The 17,958-nt window shown below is 44.4% G+C and overlaps 1 protein-coding gene across 4 annotated transcripts in view; it reads left to right on the top strand.

Moving 5' to 3' along the window:
• Positions 1-401: 401 nt before the first annotated feature.
• Positions 402-17,958, top strand: part of LOC140725800 (tumor protein 63-like) — a 166,777-nt gene continuing 149,220 nt past the window's right edge. The window contains exon 1 of one of the 4 annotated variants that reach the window (XR_012098464.1): positions 402-508. Coding sequence is in view for 2 of the 4 variants with exons in the window: in XM_073041732.1 (XP_072897833.1) it covers positions 447-508 (62 nt within the window). In the remaining 2 variants the exon portion in view is untranslated. The remainder of the gene's footprint in view (positions 509-17,958) is intronic. The other 3 variants (XM_073041732.1, XM_073041734.1, XM_073041731.1) reach the window with 3 other exon arrangements.

Here is a 17,958-nt window from a genome sequence, read left to right as displayed (position 1 = left end):
AGGAACTGTTTTTGAGTCTGGTGGTCCTGGTGTGGATGCTACATAGTTTTCTTTTATCAGAACAGAGGCAGCTGAAGACTGAATTGATTAAGCAGCTAATTTGTGCTCGAGCCATCAGCACTTCCACTGCAGATCCAAGTGCTTTCCCAGCTGGTCGTTGCAGTTGCTCCGTTTGCTGGGACCTTTATAAGTAGAATGGCAAATCTGTTGCCTGGTTGAAATCTGTTTATTTTATAAAAATGTTTTAGTAAAGTGAAAAGAAGAGGGATTAAGGTGTCCAATGGCCAGTCCCTATTGGAAATACTGCCCGAGTCAGAAGTTAAATTTGATTGGCTAGAGTAAGAAAGGGTGCAGCCCATAAACAGAGGTTTAAGAAAATCCAAGGCCAATCTCATGTTACATTTTAGCTCGCATCTAACTGTTATATGTAAGAAAGAATTGGCAAGATGAATATCAAGCCCCCTTCATTTGCACCTGTGAAGTTTTTATCGGAGACCCCTTTCCAACGGTGAGTTCACTTAATTGATTTTATTCATTAAAACTATCATGACCTGTTATTTTAACACAGAGTTTGCTGTGCGTAGGATTCATACATATTACTTCAATGTAGAATATTTCATCAAGATTTAGAAAGGCCCAAGATGATATTTCTGATTTTGTTTTTTACTGGTACCAATTATCAGACACTTCAATCAAAAAACTTCAGCAAAAAGATCATTTTTCCATGTAGAATTTGCAAGTTACTTTGAGGTTTCAACATATGATAGTGGATTTGTCTGAATGAAAGGGTCAACGTATGAAGAACACTTAATACATGGCTCTGGGTCTGTACTCGCTGGAGTTTAGAGAATGGGAAAGATCTCATTGAACCCTGACAAATATTGAAAGGCCTCGATAGGGTGGATGGGGAGAGGATGTTTCCTATAGTGGGGGAGTCTGGGACTAGAGGGCACAGATAGAGTGGATGCAGAGAGGATGTTTCCTACAGTGAGACTGTCTGGACCAGAGGGAAGAGATAGAGTGGATGTGGAGAGGATGTTTCCTATAGTGGGGGAGTTAAGGACCAGAGGATGGTCCTAAACTACCCCAGAGATAGAGTGGATTTGGGGAGGATACAATCTGATTTATATATACCCTCTGATCCACGCACGCCCTCTGATCCACGCACGCCCTCTGATCCACGCACGCCCTCTGATCCACGCACGCCCTCTGATCCACGTACGCCCTCTGAATCACGTACACCCTCTGAATCACGTACACCCTCTGATCCACGCACACCCTCTGATCCATGTACAGCTTCTGAATCACAAAAACCTCCAAGATGATTCATGTACTGCTTTTGATTCTGATAGACCTCCAAGGTGATTCACATACACCTTCTGATTAATGAATACTATAAGACATTGGGGCAAAATTAGGCCATTTGGCCCATTGAGTTTGCTCTGCCATTCAATCACGGTCAATGCACTTTTCCTCTGCTCACCCCCACTACCCTACCTTCTCCCATAGAACATTACAGCACAGGAACAGGCCCTTCGGCCCTTCTTGTCTGTGCCAAACCATTTTTTTGCCTAGTCCCACGGACCTGCACCTGGACCAGATCCCTCCATACACCTCTCATCCATGTACCTGTCCAAGTTTTTCTTATATGTTAAAAGTGATCCTGCATTTACCACTTCATCTGGCAGCTCATTCCACACTCCCACCACTCTGTGAAGAAGCCCCCCCCTAATGTTCCCTTTAAACTTTTCCCCCTTCACCCTTAACCCATGTCCTCTGGTTTTTTTCTCCACTAGCCTCAGTGGAAAAAGCCTGCTTGCATTCTCTCTATCTATACCCAGCATAATTTTATATACCTCTATCAAGTCTCCCCTCATTCTTCTACGCTGCAGGGAATAAAATCCTAACCTATTCAACCTTTTTCTGTAACTCAGTTTCTCAAGTCACAGCAACATCCTTGTAAAGCTTCTCTGCAATATTTCAACCTTATTAATATCCTTCCTGTAATTCGGTGACCAAAACTGCACACAATACTCCAAATTCGGCCTCACCAATGCCTTATACAACCTCACCATAACATTCCAACTCTTATACTCAATACTTTGATTTATAAAGGCCAATGTACTAAAAGCTCTCTTTACGACCGTATCTACCTGGGATGCCACTTTTAGGGAATTATGTATCTGTATTCCCAGATCCCTCTGTTCTACTGCACTCCTCAGTGCCCTACCATTTACCTTGTATGTTCTACCTTGGTTTGTCCTTCCAAATTGCAATACCTCACACTTGTCTGTATTAAACTCCATCTGCCATTTTTCAGCCCATTTTTCCAGCTGGTCCAAATCCCTCTGTAAGCTTTGAAAACCTTCCTCACTGTCAACTACACCTCCAATCTTTGTATCATCAGCAAATTTTTTGATCCAATTTGCCACATTATCATCCAGATCATTGATATAGATGACAAATAACAATGGACCCAGCACTGATCCCTGTGGCACACCACTAGTCACAGGCCTCCACTCAGAGTAGCAATCCTCCACGACCACTCTCTGGCTTCTTCCATTGAGCCAATGTCTAATCCAATTAACTACCTCTCCATGTATACCTAGTGACCGAATCTTCCTAACTAACGTCCCATGCAGGACCTTGTCAAAGGCCGTAACGAAGTCCATGTAGACAACATCCACTCCCTTCCCTTCATCCACTTTCCTGGTAACCTCCTCGAAAAACTCTAATAGATTGGTTAAACATGACCTACCACGCACAAAGCCATGTTGACTCTCTCTAATAAGTCCCTGTCTATCCAAATACTTGGAGATCCTATCTCTTAGTACTCCTTCCAATAACTACCAACGTCAAACTTACTGGCCTATAATTTCCTGGATTACTTTTAGAGCCTTAAAACATCTGCCGGAAGTAAATTCCTTGTATGTGCATAGGTACTTGGCGATTAAAGTCTGATTCTGATTCTGATAAGCTTTGATGCCGTGGCCAATCAAAAACCTATTAATCTTTGCCTTAAAAACGCCCAATGACCTGGTCTCCACAGCTGCCTATGGTAACAAATTCACCACACCCTGGCTAAAGAAATTTCTCCGTATATATGTTTTAAATGGATGTCCGCTATCCTGAGGCTGTGCCCTCTTGTCCTAGACTGCCCACCATGAGAAACATCCTTTCCAAATCTACTCTGTCTAGGTCTGTCAACATTCAAAAGGTTTCAATGAGCTCCCCCCCTCATCTTTCTAAATTCTAGCAAGTAGAGACCCAGAGCCATCAAACATTCCTTATAATGAAAACCCTTTCATTCCAGCAGTCATCCTTGTCAACCTCCTCTGAACCCTCTCCAATGCCAGCACATCTTTTCTGAGATAAGGTGCCTCTTCACTGAATAAGCAGCAGAGCATCCTTTCAGACAGGCTCATTCAGTTACCGAAAGTCTTTCCCATCACATACAATACTTCATCTCTGTGTCACAAGAGAACACACATCATAGTACAATAGTCTCTGTTTTATTATTTTGTACATTATTATTTCACAATACTGCACTTTATAGCACTTTGGTGAATTATTATTGTGTATGTTATTATTAGTTAATATTATTATATTTATTATTATTTAATATTATTGCTGAGTGTGTTTTTAAATGTTGCTGTAATTAAATAATTTCCTACTGGGGATCAATAAAGTACTTATTATTAGTATAATTATTATTATTAAAACTGCTCACAATACTACAAATGAGGTCTCACTAGTGCCTTATAAAGCCTCAGCCTCACAACCCTGCTCATTTATTCTAGACCACTTGAAATAAATGCTAACATTGCATTTGCTTTCCTCACCACCAATTCAACCTGCATGTTAACCTTCAGGGTGTTCTGCACAAGAACATCCAGGTCCCTTTGTATCTCAGATTTTTGGATTTTCTCCCTGTTTAGAAAATAGTCCGCACATTTATTTCTACTATCAAAGTCTGTGACCATGCATTTTCCAACACAGTATTTCATTTGCCACTTTCTTGGCCATTCTCCTAATCTGTCTAAGTCCTTCTGCAGCCTACCTGTTTCCTCAACACTATCTGTCCCTCCACCAATCTTCATGTCATCTGCAAACTTGGCAACATCTAAATCATTGATATACAGCATAAAAAGAAGTGGTCCCAACACCGACCTCTGTGGAACCACTACTTACTGGCAGTCAACGAGAAAAGGATCCTTTTATTCCCACTCGCTGCCTCCTACCAAACAGCCAATGCTCTAACCATGCCAGTAATTTTCCTGTAAAACCATGGGCTCTTAACTTGGTAAGCAGCCTCAAGTGTGGCACCTTATAAGACGCCCTCTGAAAGTCCAAATATACAACATCCCCTAAATCCCCCTTGTCTATTATATGTGTAACATCTTCAAAGAATTCCAGCAGGTTCACCAGGCAGCATTTTTCCCGAAGGAAACCATGCTGACTTTCTCCTATTTTCCCTCACACCCTTCAACACCTGTTACACTGCTAGTGTCTTCCTCAGTGAAGACTCATCTGCCATCTCCTTGGCCCCTGTTATTATTTCTTTGGCCTCATTTTCTAGCAGTCCTTTATCCATTCTCATCTCTCTTTTATTTTCACATACTTGAAAAAGCTTTTACTATGCACTTTAATATTGTTTGCTGTTTGATTTCATATTTCATCTTTCACCTCCTAATGATTCTTCTAGTTGCTCCCTGAAGGGTTTTAAAAGCTTCCCTATCCTCTTGTCTTCCCACTAGATTTTGCTTGGTTGCATACCTTCTGTTCTGGTTTTACATTAGCTTTGACTTCCGTTGTCAGCCACGGTTGTACTATTTTACCATTTGAGTTTTTTTTTGTTTTGGGAATACATCTATCCTGCATCTTCCTCATTTTTCCTAGAAACTCACTCTATTGCTGCTCTTCTGTCATCCTGCCAGCAGCTCCTTCCAATTTACTTTGGCCAACACCTCTCCCATACCACTGTAATTTCCTTTACTCCACTGAAATACTGCAACATCAGACTTTACTTTCTCCCTATCAAATTTCAGATTGAACTCAATCATATTGTGATCACTGTCTCCTAAGGGTTCTTTTAACTTAAGCTCCCTAATCAGCTCTGGTTCATTACATAACACCCAATCCAGTATAGCTGATCCCCTAGTAGGCTCAATGACAAACTGCTCTAAAAAGCCATCTCATACTCATTCAACAAACTCACTCTCTTGAGATCCATTACCAACCTAATTTTCCCAATCGACCTGCATGTTAAAATCTCCCTTGACTACCATAACATTGCCCTTTGACTGGCCTTTTCTATTTCCTGTTGTAATCTGTGGTCCACCTCCCAGCCACTGCTGGGAGGCCTGTATATAACCGCCATCAATGTCCTTTTACCCTTGCAGTTTCTTAACTCAACCCACAAGGATTGAACATCTTCTGATCTTTTGTCATATCTTCCTACTGATTTGATGCCATTCTTTACCAGCAGAGCCACACCTCCCCCTCTGCCTACCTTCCTATCCCTCCAATACAACATGTAACCTTGGACATTTAACTTCCATGAAGCTTACCATCCTTCAGCCATGATTCAGTGATGGCCTCAACATCATACCCAACAATCGGCAAAAGTGCAACAAGATCATCCACCTTATTTTTATACTCTGTGCATTGAGATATAACACCTTGAGTACTGTATTTGCTACCCTTTTTGATTCTGCATCCCTAATGCACTGGTAGTCACCCTGCTGGCTGCAATTTTGTCCTGTTATCTGCCTTCCCTTCCTGACAGTCTGACTGCATGCTATCTTTGCTTTTTTACCATTTGTCTTGACCTGACTCTTTACTCCTGTTCCCATTCCCATGCCAGATTAGTTTAAACCCTCCCCAACAGCTCTAACAAACCTGCCCGCGAGAATATTGGTCCGCCTCGGGTTCAGGCAACCCGTCACTTTTGATCAGGTCATACCTCTCCCAGAAGAGATCCCAATGATCCAAGAACCTGAAGCCCTGTCCTCTGCACCAGCTTCTCAGCCACACATTGAGTTGCCAAATCATCCTGTTCTACCTTCACTGGTGCTTGGCACAGGCAGCAATCCAGAAATTAGTACGTATGCGGGAGGTTCTGCTTCTCAGCTTTCTACCTTGCTGTCTAAATTCTCTTTTCAGGACCTCTTTGCTTTGTTTTCCTATGTCATTGGCACTAATTGGTACTCTCCCTCCCTCTCCAAAAGAAGGATAATAAATCAGTCATGATAGAATGCCAGAGAAGACTCAATGGGCTGAATGGTCTAATTCTTCTCCAATGTTTTATGGTCTAGCTAAATCTTTGGACAATAGCAAACCTACAGCACAATACAGGCCCTTTGGCCCAAAAAGCTGTGCTGAACATGTACTTACTTTAGAAATTACCTAGGGTTACCCATAGCCCTCTATTTTTCTAAGCTCCATGTACCTATCCAGGAATCTAAAAGACCCTATCGTATCCGCCTCCACCAACGTCGCCAGTAGCCCATTCGATGCACTCACCACCCTCTGCATAAAAAAAACTTACCCTTGACATCTCTTCTGTACCTACTTCCAATAAACAGTTGACATTTTGGGTCAAGACCCTTCATCAGGGCTGGCTTAAGTGTCAAAACATTGACTGCTTATTCATTTCTATAGATGCTGCCTAACTTGTTGGTTCCTCCAGCATTTTGTGTGTGTTACTGAGGTTTTGAATGAAGCACCAATCATTTTGCATTTCTAAATTTTAGAAACTTTGATCAGTCAGCCCAGCAAAACACCCTGAATCACTGTTTGTCCTTCTCAATTCAAGCAGGTTTTGTTTTTATCACCTCATTTCAAAGTACAGAATTACTGTGTTTTTTTTCAAATTATATCAGACCTCAAGAAAAAGATCCCCCCGCCATTTTATTGATAAAGCAAGCACATATTTCAGCTCCAAATATCCACTTGATACTGACTGTTGAAGACACTGATCCTCTACTACGCTGTATATTCCATACACATTACTCAGTTAGGTGATTTCCAGAGTAACCTAATATATGCAGTGTATTCAGTTACAGATCAAGTTCAATTTTTATCTCTTTAATAAATGAAACAGACTTTAAAATACCATTAATTACCTTTTATATTTATCATTTAAATAAATCTTGTAAGTTGTATAAAGAAGTTCAAATGTAGCTTATTGTTATCTGACTGTAAATACACTGTATACAATCAAATGAAACAATGTTCCTGATCCTGTTGAAGGGTCTTGGCTTGAAACATCAACTGTTTATTCCCACCCATAGATGCAGCCTGCCTAGATCGTTAACAATATGAGCCTTTGTCGATGGTGTGATTATTGAGGGAGAAAGACCATAACACATTGGAGCAGAATTAGGCCATTTGGCCCTCTGAAAGATCGACCATTGATATTGCATCATAGCTATCTATGTTGTCTGTGGCTGACAAGACAAATATGAGAGTGGCAGTCTCTCCTGTAAAGGTTGCATTTATAAGTTGGCTCAGCTCTGCTGGAAATTCAGCCTTTCTTCATGGGCATATTTGCCTTCTGTTGCTTTCAGGAATTTTTCCTCACCTGACTTCAGGGGCTAATTCAGGGTGCTTCTGTACATGGTGCAGTCAACTGCAGGTTGCTCCCAGTACTCAACATGATGTCTAGTGCCTTCATGTCCCGTTTGCAAACATCCTTGTAGCACAGATGCCGTGGCCAGCGGTTTATGTGCCTGAAACCAGCTCACTGTACGGGTGTGTTTTGGGATGGAGCCATCCTGCATTAGATATGGCCCAGCCAGCATAGCCTACATTGCCTGAGCAGGGTGTACACACTAGGGAGGCTAGCATGAGATAGAACCTTAGTCTCTCCAGGAGATGCCCAAGATGCCATGAATGCACCTTAAGTGGAAGGTGTTGCGCCTTCTCTCCTGCTTAGCATATGCTGCCCAGGTCTTGTTGCTGTCGAGCAGCGATCTGGTAACAAAAGCATTGCACACTGCCACCTTTGTTCTGACTGGGAGTTTGATGCTCTCCCTTACTTGTGTGCTGAGGCAGGCAAGAGTTGTTACAGCCTTCCAGATGTGTCGTTGATTTCTGCATCCAAGGAGAGATTGTCTCTGATGATGGACCCCAGGTATGTGAATTGATTATCAATGGTATTGACTGGTGTAGCCTCTCTGTCTTCTCTCAAGACATTGGTCTTTTTCAGGCTGATAGTCAGACCAAATTCCTTGCAGGTCTGGGAGAAGTGATCCATCAGGCTCTGGAGGTACTGCGGAGTGTGGGTTGCAACTGCTGCATCATTAGTAGGCAGCCTCATGCATCTTGGTTTTGGCTTCTAGGCAGGCAAAGCTTAAAAGCCTGCCATCTGATCCAATGTGGAAGTAGATCCCATCTGTTGCCGTGCCACTTGTGTGCCTTAGGAGAAGGGCAAAGAAGGTGCCAAGGAACATTGGGGCAAGAACTCAGCCTTGCTCAAATGCCGCTGCTTCTGTCAAAGGACTCTGAAGAGCTACCGATGTACTATACAGTCCCATTCATGCTGTTGTGAAAGGATTTGATCATGTTCTGTAGTCTAAGCAGCCAGCCTACCCGAGAGTGGATCTGAAAGAGCCTGTCTCTGCTGACCAAGTCAAATGACTTGCTGAGATCAATAAACACCATGTAGAGGGGCTTATTTCATCCCTAGCACTTCTCCTGGAGGTGGCAGAGAGAGAAAATTATGTCTACAGTTGATCTTCCAGCAGTTTGTGACTTCAGGTGGACATGTTCACCCAATTTCTGTAGGTGAACCAAGAAGACTTGGGCAAAGACTTTGCCAACAACATTCAAGAGGGAGATGCTCCTGTAGTTGTTACAGTCACTTCTCTGTCTTTGTAGAAGGTAATGATCTTGGTGTCCTTCATATCCTGTGATACAGCTTCTTCCTGCCAGCTCTCACAGAGAACCATGTAGAAGCATGGTAGCAAAATCCTTCAAATCTTGGTGGGGCAGTTTAAGGTAATGTACCAAAATAAGTTCAAGCTTACCCCTCTTATCTTTGATAAATGTCTTTTTACCCATTCCAAATTACAGGACTGTCGATCATAAGGGAGGGACTAAGGGGATGTTGGTGTGCATCATGGTGGATGAAAACAAACAAGACGGAATTTAGTTGAACAGGAACCCATGATAAATGCCATGTTGAGGGGTAAGAAAGGTGGAAAGGAGTTGAATTTACTGAGGAAGTAAAACACTGTAGAGAGGCTGACAAGGTGGTTGTACTGTCAGGAATGAAATCACCTGCCACTCAAACGGCTGCTCATATACCAATTCTGCCACAGTCAGCTGCAGGTCCTCTTTTGGAGCAGTTCTGAGCCACACAGGACCCATGGGAAACAATCATGCCAACACTCATTGGTCAGGGAAGCCTTTAAGGAGTGGTGAAACCACATTGGATTGGGGGTGACATGTTGTAGTGTGATGTAGCCTAATGCCGAGGTTCTGGGCCATCGCAGCCCAGAGCTCTGATATGAATTGGGGACCGTGGTCAGCAGAAACACCAGATGGGGTGACAAACCAAACAAGCCAGGTGCTGATGAACGCCTGAGCAATGTCTGTGGCTGTTGAAGATCTTAGAGGGATGACCTCTAGCCACCTGGTGGAAGAGTCCAGCATGGTAAGGAAGTGCATGGAACTGTGGGGGTTGGGGGAAAGAGGACAACAAGCCCCACATTGACATAGACAAATCGTCGTTTGGGGCCTCAGAAGGTGGCAGTGGCGCCAGAAGGTGACAGCTGCTTTTTGCCTGCTGGCACTCCAAAGAAGGCTGCAGTTCAATCACGCACATCCTTTCTCAGGCCATGCTACACAAACATTAGTGCAACCAGTTTCCGTGAGGCCTTCTGGCCCGGATGCCAGAGACCATGTATGGAGTTAAAAACAGTCTGCCTCCAGTTTACGGGCACATTTGGGTGAGGGCCCATAATTACCTTGACATTATCCTTCTGACATGCTTTTTCTATTTCCAGCTGTAACTTGTAGTCCACATCCCAGCTACTGTTTGGAGGCTTGTATATAACTGCTATTAGTGTCTTTTTACCCTTGCCATTTCTTAACTCAACCCATAAGGATTCTACCTCTTCTGTCCCTTCTTTCTAGTGATTTGATATTGTTGCTTACCATCAGGGCCACGCCACCCCCTTTACCTACCCTCCTATCTTTCCTATACACTGTGTTATCCTTGGACATTCAGCTCCCAATCATACCCATCATTTAGCCTTGACTCAGTGATGGCTACAATGTCATATCTTTTAACCTGTAGCTATACAAAAAGGTCATCCACTTTATTTTTAATGCTGCATGCATTTAAGTACAGTACATTCAGATCAGATTCTGTTACTTGTCAAATGACACTTCAAGAAGTCAAATTTCCAAATATCATCCCACTTCTTTGCACTAGCAAATTCTCCAGCAACTTTTGCATCACAACAATACAAACAGATAACTCCAGTTTCCAAATCATACATAAATATTTCTTGTAGCTGAACATTCATGACCTCGTGAGCTTTCGGTGTAGCAGTTTCGCCTATTTTGTTAAGCCATTCAACTTTAAACAAATTTGCAGTTCTTTTGCACTTCATGCCCTTTGCTTCTTTTGATTTCGACATAGTGAATCAAAAATTTTTTTCAATAAAAATTTAGTAAGCTATCTACAGGATTAGAAACAGATCTTTGTGAACTTTACGATATAAACACTGCCTGCCAAAGATGGCTGCCACCATGATGCAGCTGTATCATTAGTCTCTAAGTACCTCAAAATGTCATCCTTAGCAATAGACTCCAACACTTTCACAACCACTGAGGTTAGGCTAACTGGCCTACAGTTTTCTTTATTTTGCCTTCCTCCCTTCTTAAAGGTGGAAGGACATTTGCAATCTTCCAGTCCTCTGGGACATAGAAACAAAGAAACATAGAAAACCTACAGCTCAATACAGGCCCCTTGGCCCACAAAGTTGTGCCGAACATGTCCCTACCTTAGAAATTACTAGGCTTACCCATAGCCCTCTATTTTACTAAGCTCCATGTACCTATCTAAAAGTTCTTAAAAGACCCTATCATATCTGCCTCCACCACCATTGCCAGCAGCCCGTTCCACACACTCACCACTCTGAGTAAAAAACTTACCTCTGACATTTCCTCTGTACCTACTCCCCAGCACCTTAAACCTGTGTCCTCTTGTGGCAACCGTTTCAGCCCTGGGAAAAAGCCTCTGACTATCCACACGATCAATGCCTCTCATCATCCTGTACACCTCTATCAGATCACCTCTCATCCTCCTTTGCTCCAAGGAGAAAAGGCTGAGTTCACCTTTGTGTCATCAGCAATTTTACTAACTCATCCCTCCACTTCCTTATCCAGGTCATTTATAAAAATCACGAAGAGTAAGGGTCCCAGAACAGATCCCTGAGGCACACCACTGGTGACTGACCTCCATGCAGAATATGACCCATTTACAACCACTCTTTGCCTTCTGTGGGCAAGCCAGTTCTTGATCCACAAAGCAATGTCCCCTTGGATCTCATGCCTCCTTACTTTCTCAGTAAGCCTTGCATGGGGTACCTTATCAAATGCCTTGCTGAAATCCATATACATCTCCTGTTCTTCCTTCATCAATGTGTTTTGTCACATCCTCACAACCTGCCTTTCACAAAGCCATGCTAACTATTCCTAATCACATTATGCCTCTCCAAATGTTCATAAATCCTGCCTCTCAGGATCTTCTCCATCAATTTACCAACCACTGAAGTAAGACTCACTGGTTTATAATTTCCTGGGCTATCTCTACTCTCTTTCTTGAATAATGGAACAAAATTCTCAATTCTCCAATGCTCTGGAACCTATTCCGTCCCCATTGATGATGAAAATATCATCGCCAGAGGCTCAGTAATCTCCTCCCTTGCCTCCCACAGTAGCCTGGGGTACATCTCCGGACCCAGTGACTTATCCAACTTGATGCTATCCAAAAGCTCCAGCACATCCCCTTTCTTAATATCTACATGCTCAAGCTTTTCAGTCTGCTGCAAGTCATCACTACAATCACCAAGATCCTTTTCCATAGTGAATACTGAAGCAAAGTATTCATGAAGTACCTCTGCTATCTCTTCCATTCCATACACACTTCCCCACAGTCACACTTGATAGGTCCTATTCTTTCACGACTTATCCTCTTGCTCTTCACATAGTTGTAGAATGCCTTGGGGGTTTTCCTTAATTTTGGCTGCCAAGCTCCTTCCTAGTAGACTTATAATCTTCTAGAACTCTAACATTACCCAGCTCTCTGAACCTTTTGTAAGCTTTTCTTTTCTTCTTGACTAGATTTATTTTAGCCTTTGTACACCACGGTTCCTGTACCCTACCATAATTTCCCTGTATCATTGGAATGTACCTATGCAGAACTTCACACAAATATCCCCTGAACATTTGCCACATTTCTTCTGTACTTTTCCCTGAGAACATCTGTTTCCAATTTAAACTTCCAATTTCCTACCTGATAGCCTCATAATTCCTCTTACTCCAATTAAACACTTTTCTAACTTGTCTGTTCCTATCTCTCTCCGATGCTATTGCAAAGGAGATAGAATTATGATCACTATCTCCAAAATGCTCTCCCACTGAGAGATCTGACACCTGACCAGGTTCATTTCCCAATACCAAAGCAAGTATAGCCTCTCCTCTTGTAGGCTTATATACATATTGTGTCAAGAAACATTCCTGAACACACCTAACAAACTCCACCCCATCTAAACCCCTTGGTCTAAGGAGATGCCAATCGATATTTGGGAAATTAAAATCTCCCATCACGACAACTCTTATTTTTACACCTTTCCAGGATCTGTTTCCCTATTTGCTCCTCGATATCTCTGTTACTATTAGGCGGCCTGTAAAAAATGCCCAGTAAAGTTATTGACCCTTTCCTGTTCCTAACCTCCACCCACAGAGGCTCTGTAGACAAATCTTCCATGGCATCCACCTTTTCTGCAGCCGTGACACTATCTCTGATCAACAGTGCCACTTCTCCACCTCTTTTGCCTCCCTCCCTGACCTTTCTGAAACATCTAAAACCCAGCACCTGAAGTAACCAATCCTGTCCCTGAGCCATCCAAGTCTCTGTAATGGCCACTGCATCATATCTCCAAGTACTGATCCATGCTCTAAGCTCATCCACTTTGTTCATGATGCTTCTTGCATTAAAATAGGCACATCTCAAACCATCAATCTGAGCGCATCCCTTCTCTATCACCACTCGCACTGTCTACAAGCTTTCTCTATTTGTGAGCCAGCCGCCTCTTCCTCTGTCTCTTCAGTTTGGTTCCCACCCCCCCAGCAATCTTAGTTTAAACTCTCCCCAGTAGCCTTAGCAAACCTCCCTGCCAGGATATTGGTCCCCCTGGCTTTTCAAGTGCAACCCGTCCTTTTTGTACAGTACACAGCTGCCCCAAAAGAGGTCCCAATGATCCAGAAATCTGAATCCCTGCCCACTGTTCCAAACCCTCAGCCATGCATTTATCCTCCACCTCATCCTATTCCTATTCTCAGTGTTGCGTGAGAATCAAGTGATTCTTGAAAGATCATGACCAAAGCATCCGTTATCTCTTCAGCAACCTCTCTTAGGCCCATGGGATGTAATCCATCTGGCCCAGGTGACTTATGCACCTTTAAGATCTTTGAGTATGCCCAAACAGCATGTGCAGAAACTCAGAGGCCAAACAAGGTTTTCACAGCAATTTTGGGAATGTTCTCTGAGCACACAGGTACCTAATGGTAGCCTCTAACGAGATTGGCTTTAGAAAGAAATTAATTTTCCAGCTAAATGTGCTGAAAAGTCTTGGATGCATGGGACCGGGTAACGCGTCGGGGGTGGTTGCCTCCTTAAGGCATCGGTATTCGCCATATGGGTGGCAACCACCATTTGACTTGGGGCCGTATGGAGAGGTCAAGCCCAGGGGTTATTCGATCAGTGTATAATGTCAACTCTTTCCATGTTGGTAAACTCAGCCTTTGTGGTTGCCAGCTTTTCTGGGTCCAGTCTACACACACACGCATGGATTGGCAGGGCAGTTGTAGGTATGTGGTGCTCGACCCCATATTTTGTGATTGCAGTGGAGAATGTGGGCTTGGTGAGGTTTGGGAATTCACCCAGCAGTCGAGAAGCTCATATGCAGTTGTGCCTGTGCTTGACAGAGTTACTGTGGGGAGCAGAGAAATGACCCAAAGTCCTTGACATCCACAAGCTGGCAGTTCTTAAGATCGACTTATAGTCCTTGGGCACACAGGAAACCCATACTAAGCAGAGGTCTAGCCACTCTAATCCAGGACAAAGTCCCATGTGTAACATTGCATCATGTATTGTGTCGTACAGTAACAATGTTCTGTCTGGAGTAGAGGTTAGAGTAATGTTCTGCCCATCTCCCCTTGTGTTTGCCCCTGTCTGTGATTACTTCCTCATTGATGGATTTGAGGGGAGCCATCTTGCTCTGAGAAGGGCCATCACACATACCCTGTGTTGCCTGTCAGTGCTGCCATTTGGATGTTGTCATAGACCTGCATCCAGCACTTGTTGGCAGAGCGCTTGGCAGTCTGCTGAAGTTCACTTCGGTGATCTGTCGGCTCCTATCAGTTGGCAAATGCTGATATGTGGCTGGGGCAGCATGTTTGGCTTCAATTATGGCAGCCATCTTGTTGGATTTGGCTTTAAACCAGTCATTTGATGCAGAGGTCACTTCCCAAAGGTTGCTAAAGCTCTGTTGTACATGGTAGCCCACAGAAGTTCTCATTTCTCTGTGACAGATGGCTAGGTGCTCACTTCTTTCTCAAAGGACTAAATTATCAAACTACTCCAGTAGGTCTGGGAGAGACATCTTGTTGAAGTCAATGTGAGGTTTCCTTTTTTGTTTAGTGCTAAGGAATTTCTTTGACTGCGTTCCGATCTCGCAACACACCAGTAAGTAGCCTGTGTCGTACTGTCACACAGGAATGTGTGAAAAGCATGCTGCCGAGGAAGGAGCACCTAACCAGGATCAAGTGTAGCTGATGCCAGTGTCTGGAGTGAGGGGTGTCTCCAGGAAAACCTGTGTTGAAACTTGGTATGAGATGGAGATACATAGGACATGATTGGTTCAAAACTCCTCAATTGTAGTCCGCTTTCGTTCATCCTGCCCATGGGGGAGGAGGCGGGGACAAGTTCCCAATACCTATTAAATGCTCCTGATGGCATGCGTCTCAAATAGCCTCTGACAACCAAGTCCAGCTCCTGGCCTTCATGTCTGGCTTAACTCTAACCCTAAGCCTGGTGAAACAGTTTCTACCGACAAGAGAAGGGGCAAAGGCAGGTCACCAGTGTTTTAAAACTGGTTGCTTTGGGCCAGTGGGGCTCGTCAGCCATGATTGGCAGCTCATCTCAAAGAAGGCTGGTGGTGTAGTGGCATCAGCGCTGGACTTTGGGGTGAGAGGTCCTGAGTTCGAATCCAGCCGGCTCGCTTGCACACTCTCCATCTGTGCCTGGGTTGAGTGTCGAGCTAGCAACTCAACCTCGTAAAAAAACCTGGAGAGGGATGGGCTCCACCAGGTTTCAGATGCCTAAGACACGCCGTACAATGAGCAATCACCAAAAAGATCGGTGCAAAAAGCTTGTCGTGACAGCACCCCGACGACTCCACCTGGAGTTAAGGGGACACACACACACACACACTCACTCAGAGAAGGAAATCTCCGGTCTCAAACCTTGTGATTATTCCCATTACTTCAAGAGTAAAGCCCTAAGGGAAAATCTGGAGCTGGAGTCCTATGTTGAGTTCTATTGCTGACTAGCAACACCTTTGGTGCTGACCTACAGTCTCTGCTATTTCTTTGGCTTTCATCAGATGTGTGGACGGGGCAGCCTGCTACATGAACAATAGCTTGCTCTCCATATCATACTGCCCTGGCTTGACTATCAACTTCGCTTTGCACCTTTAATGGAGAGGACGCTCCTGTTTTACCTCATGGCATTGACTCAACACTTGAAGCAGCAGATACAGGTTATAAACTTGATTGATGCAGAGAATGGTGTTGCTTCCAGTAGTGGAATATATCACTGCACAGCTAGCACCCGTCTTAACCCCAGTTAAAGAGGTGCTGTCCTTCCACGGTGTGCTCTCCTCACTGGGCCAAGTGCGTGGGGATTAGGTTTTATCTGAACTGCACCATGCAAGAAAGCACAACTAGAGACTAGCTTGACACTGACTAAACAAGAACTTATCAAGCTCTGTGTTAAATATACCCAAAGACTTGGCTTCCACAGACCTCTGTGGCATGAATGCCACAGATTTACCATGCTCTGGCTAAAGAAATTCCTCTTCATCTCTGTTCTAAAGGGGTGTCTCTCTATCATGAGGCCGTGTCCTATGGTCCTAGAATCACTAAAGAAAACATCTACTACACATCCAAATCTAGGCCATTCAATATTCTGACATCTTCTCCCTTCCATTTCAGTCCTGATGAACGGTCTCAGCCCAAAATGTCAACTGTTTATTCCCCTCCATGCATGCTGGCTTACCTGTGAATTTCTCCAGCGTTTTTTCTGTGTTGCTCTGGTCCAGCTTCTGCAGATTTTCTTGTGTTCATGATTTACTCACCTGGGTCTATCTGTCTGAATGAAGACTGCAACTTGAATTTTGTAAAGAAATGTCCTCACACCTCAGGAATGTGTGTTTTGTTTCAATGTTTCTCAACTAGCTTGGCAACCAAACTTGGAAATAATGAATAGCAAAACCAAATCTGTTTTCAAACTAAGCCAGAGGATCCACAAACAGTAGAAGATGGAATGAAATCAGGAATACTCTTGATTTTGGTATGACTTTGGAGAGGGTGCAGAAGAGGTTGCCTGGGTTAGAGGACATGTGCTATAACGAGAGGATGGACAAACTTGAGTTGTTTTCTCAAGCACTGAAAGGAGATCTGATAGAGGTTTATCAGATCATGAGCGCAGAGATAGAGTGGACAGGGAGTATCTTTCTCCAGGGTTGAAATGTCTACACCACAGGTTGTGGATTTAAGCTGAGAGATGGGTAATTTCAAAGGAGATGTGAGGGGCAAGCATTTTACACAGAGAGTGGTAGATGGCAGGAATGCTCTGCCTGGGGCTGTGGTAGAGGAAGTGGAAGAGAGAAGGGAGGGGAGGGGGAAAGGGAGGATGAGAGGGAGAGGGAGTGGGGAGAAGGAGGGGAAGGGAGGGTGAGCGGGAGAGGAAGGGGAGAAGGAGGGGAGGGGGAAGGAAGGATGAGGGGGAGGGGAGGGGAGGGGGAAGGAAGGATGAGGGGGAAGGAAGGATGAGAGGGAAGGGGAGGAGAGGGGCGTAGGGGATGCTCATGGAGGAGGAGTGAGGGAGCGGTAAAGGTATGCGCACGCGCAGTTTCCTTTACGTTCAAAATTCCCGCCAGTTTTGTACCTATCGGATATGTCTGCTCTGCGCATGCGCAACCTGGTCGGGATTTGCGGTGAGTGCGAGGACTCTACCACCTCTCCATTTCCTCATCCTCACCCTCATTTCCCCACTGCATAGCACCCCGTCCATCCCCACTCCTCCCTCTCCCACACACCACCTTAACCCCCACTCCTCCCTCTCCCACACACCACCTTAACCCCCACTCCTCCCTCTCCCACACACCCCCTCCATCCCCACTCCTCCCTCTCCCACACACCACCTTAACCCCCACTCCTCCCTCTCCCACACACCCTCTCCATCCCCACTCCTCCCTCTCCCACACACCACCTTAACCCCCACTCCTCCCTCTCCCACACACCCCCTCCATCCCCACTCCTCCCTCTCCCACACACCACCTTAACCCCCACTCCTCCCTCTCCCACACACCCTCTCCATCCCCACTCCTCCCTCTCCCACACACCACCTTAACCCCCACTCCTCCCTCTCCCACA

This window comes from Hemitrygon akajei, chromosome 3, assembly GCF_048418815.1.
Source record: "Hemitrygon akajei chromosome 3, sHemAka1.3, whole genome shotgun sequence".
Lineage (NCBI taxonomy): Eukaryota > Metazoa > Chordata > Chondrichthyes > Myliobatiformes > Dasyatidae > Hemitrygon > Hemitrygon akajei.
The sequence above is the reverse complement of the archived record's forward strand: the minus strand, read 5'-3'. Positions and strand labels throughout refer to the sequence as shown.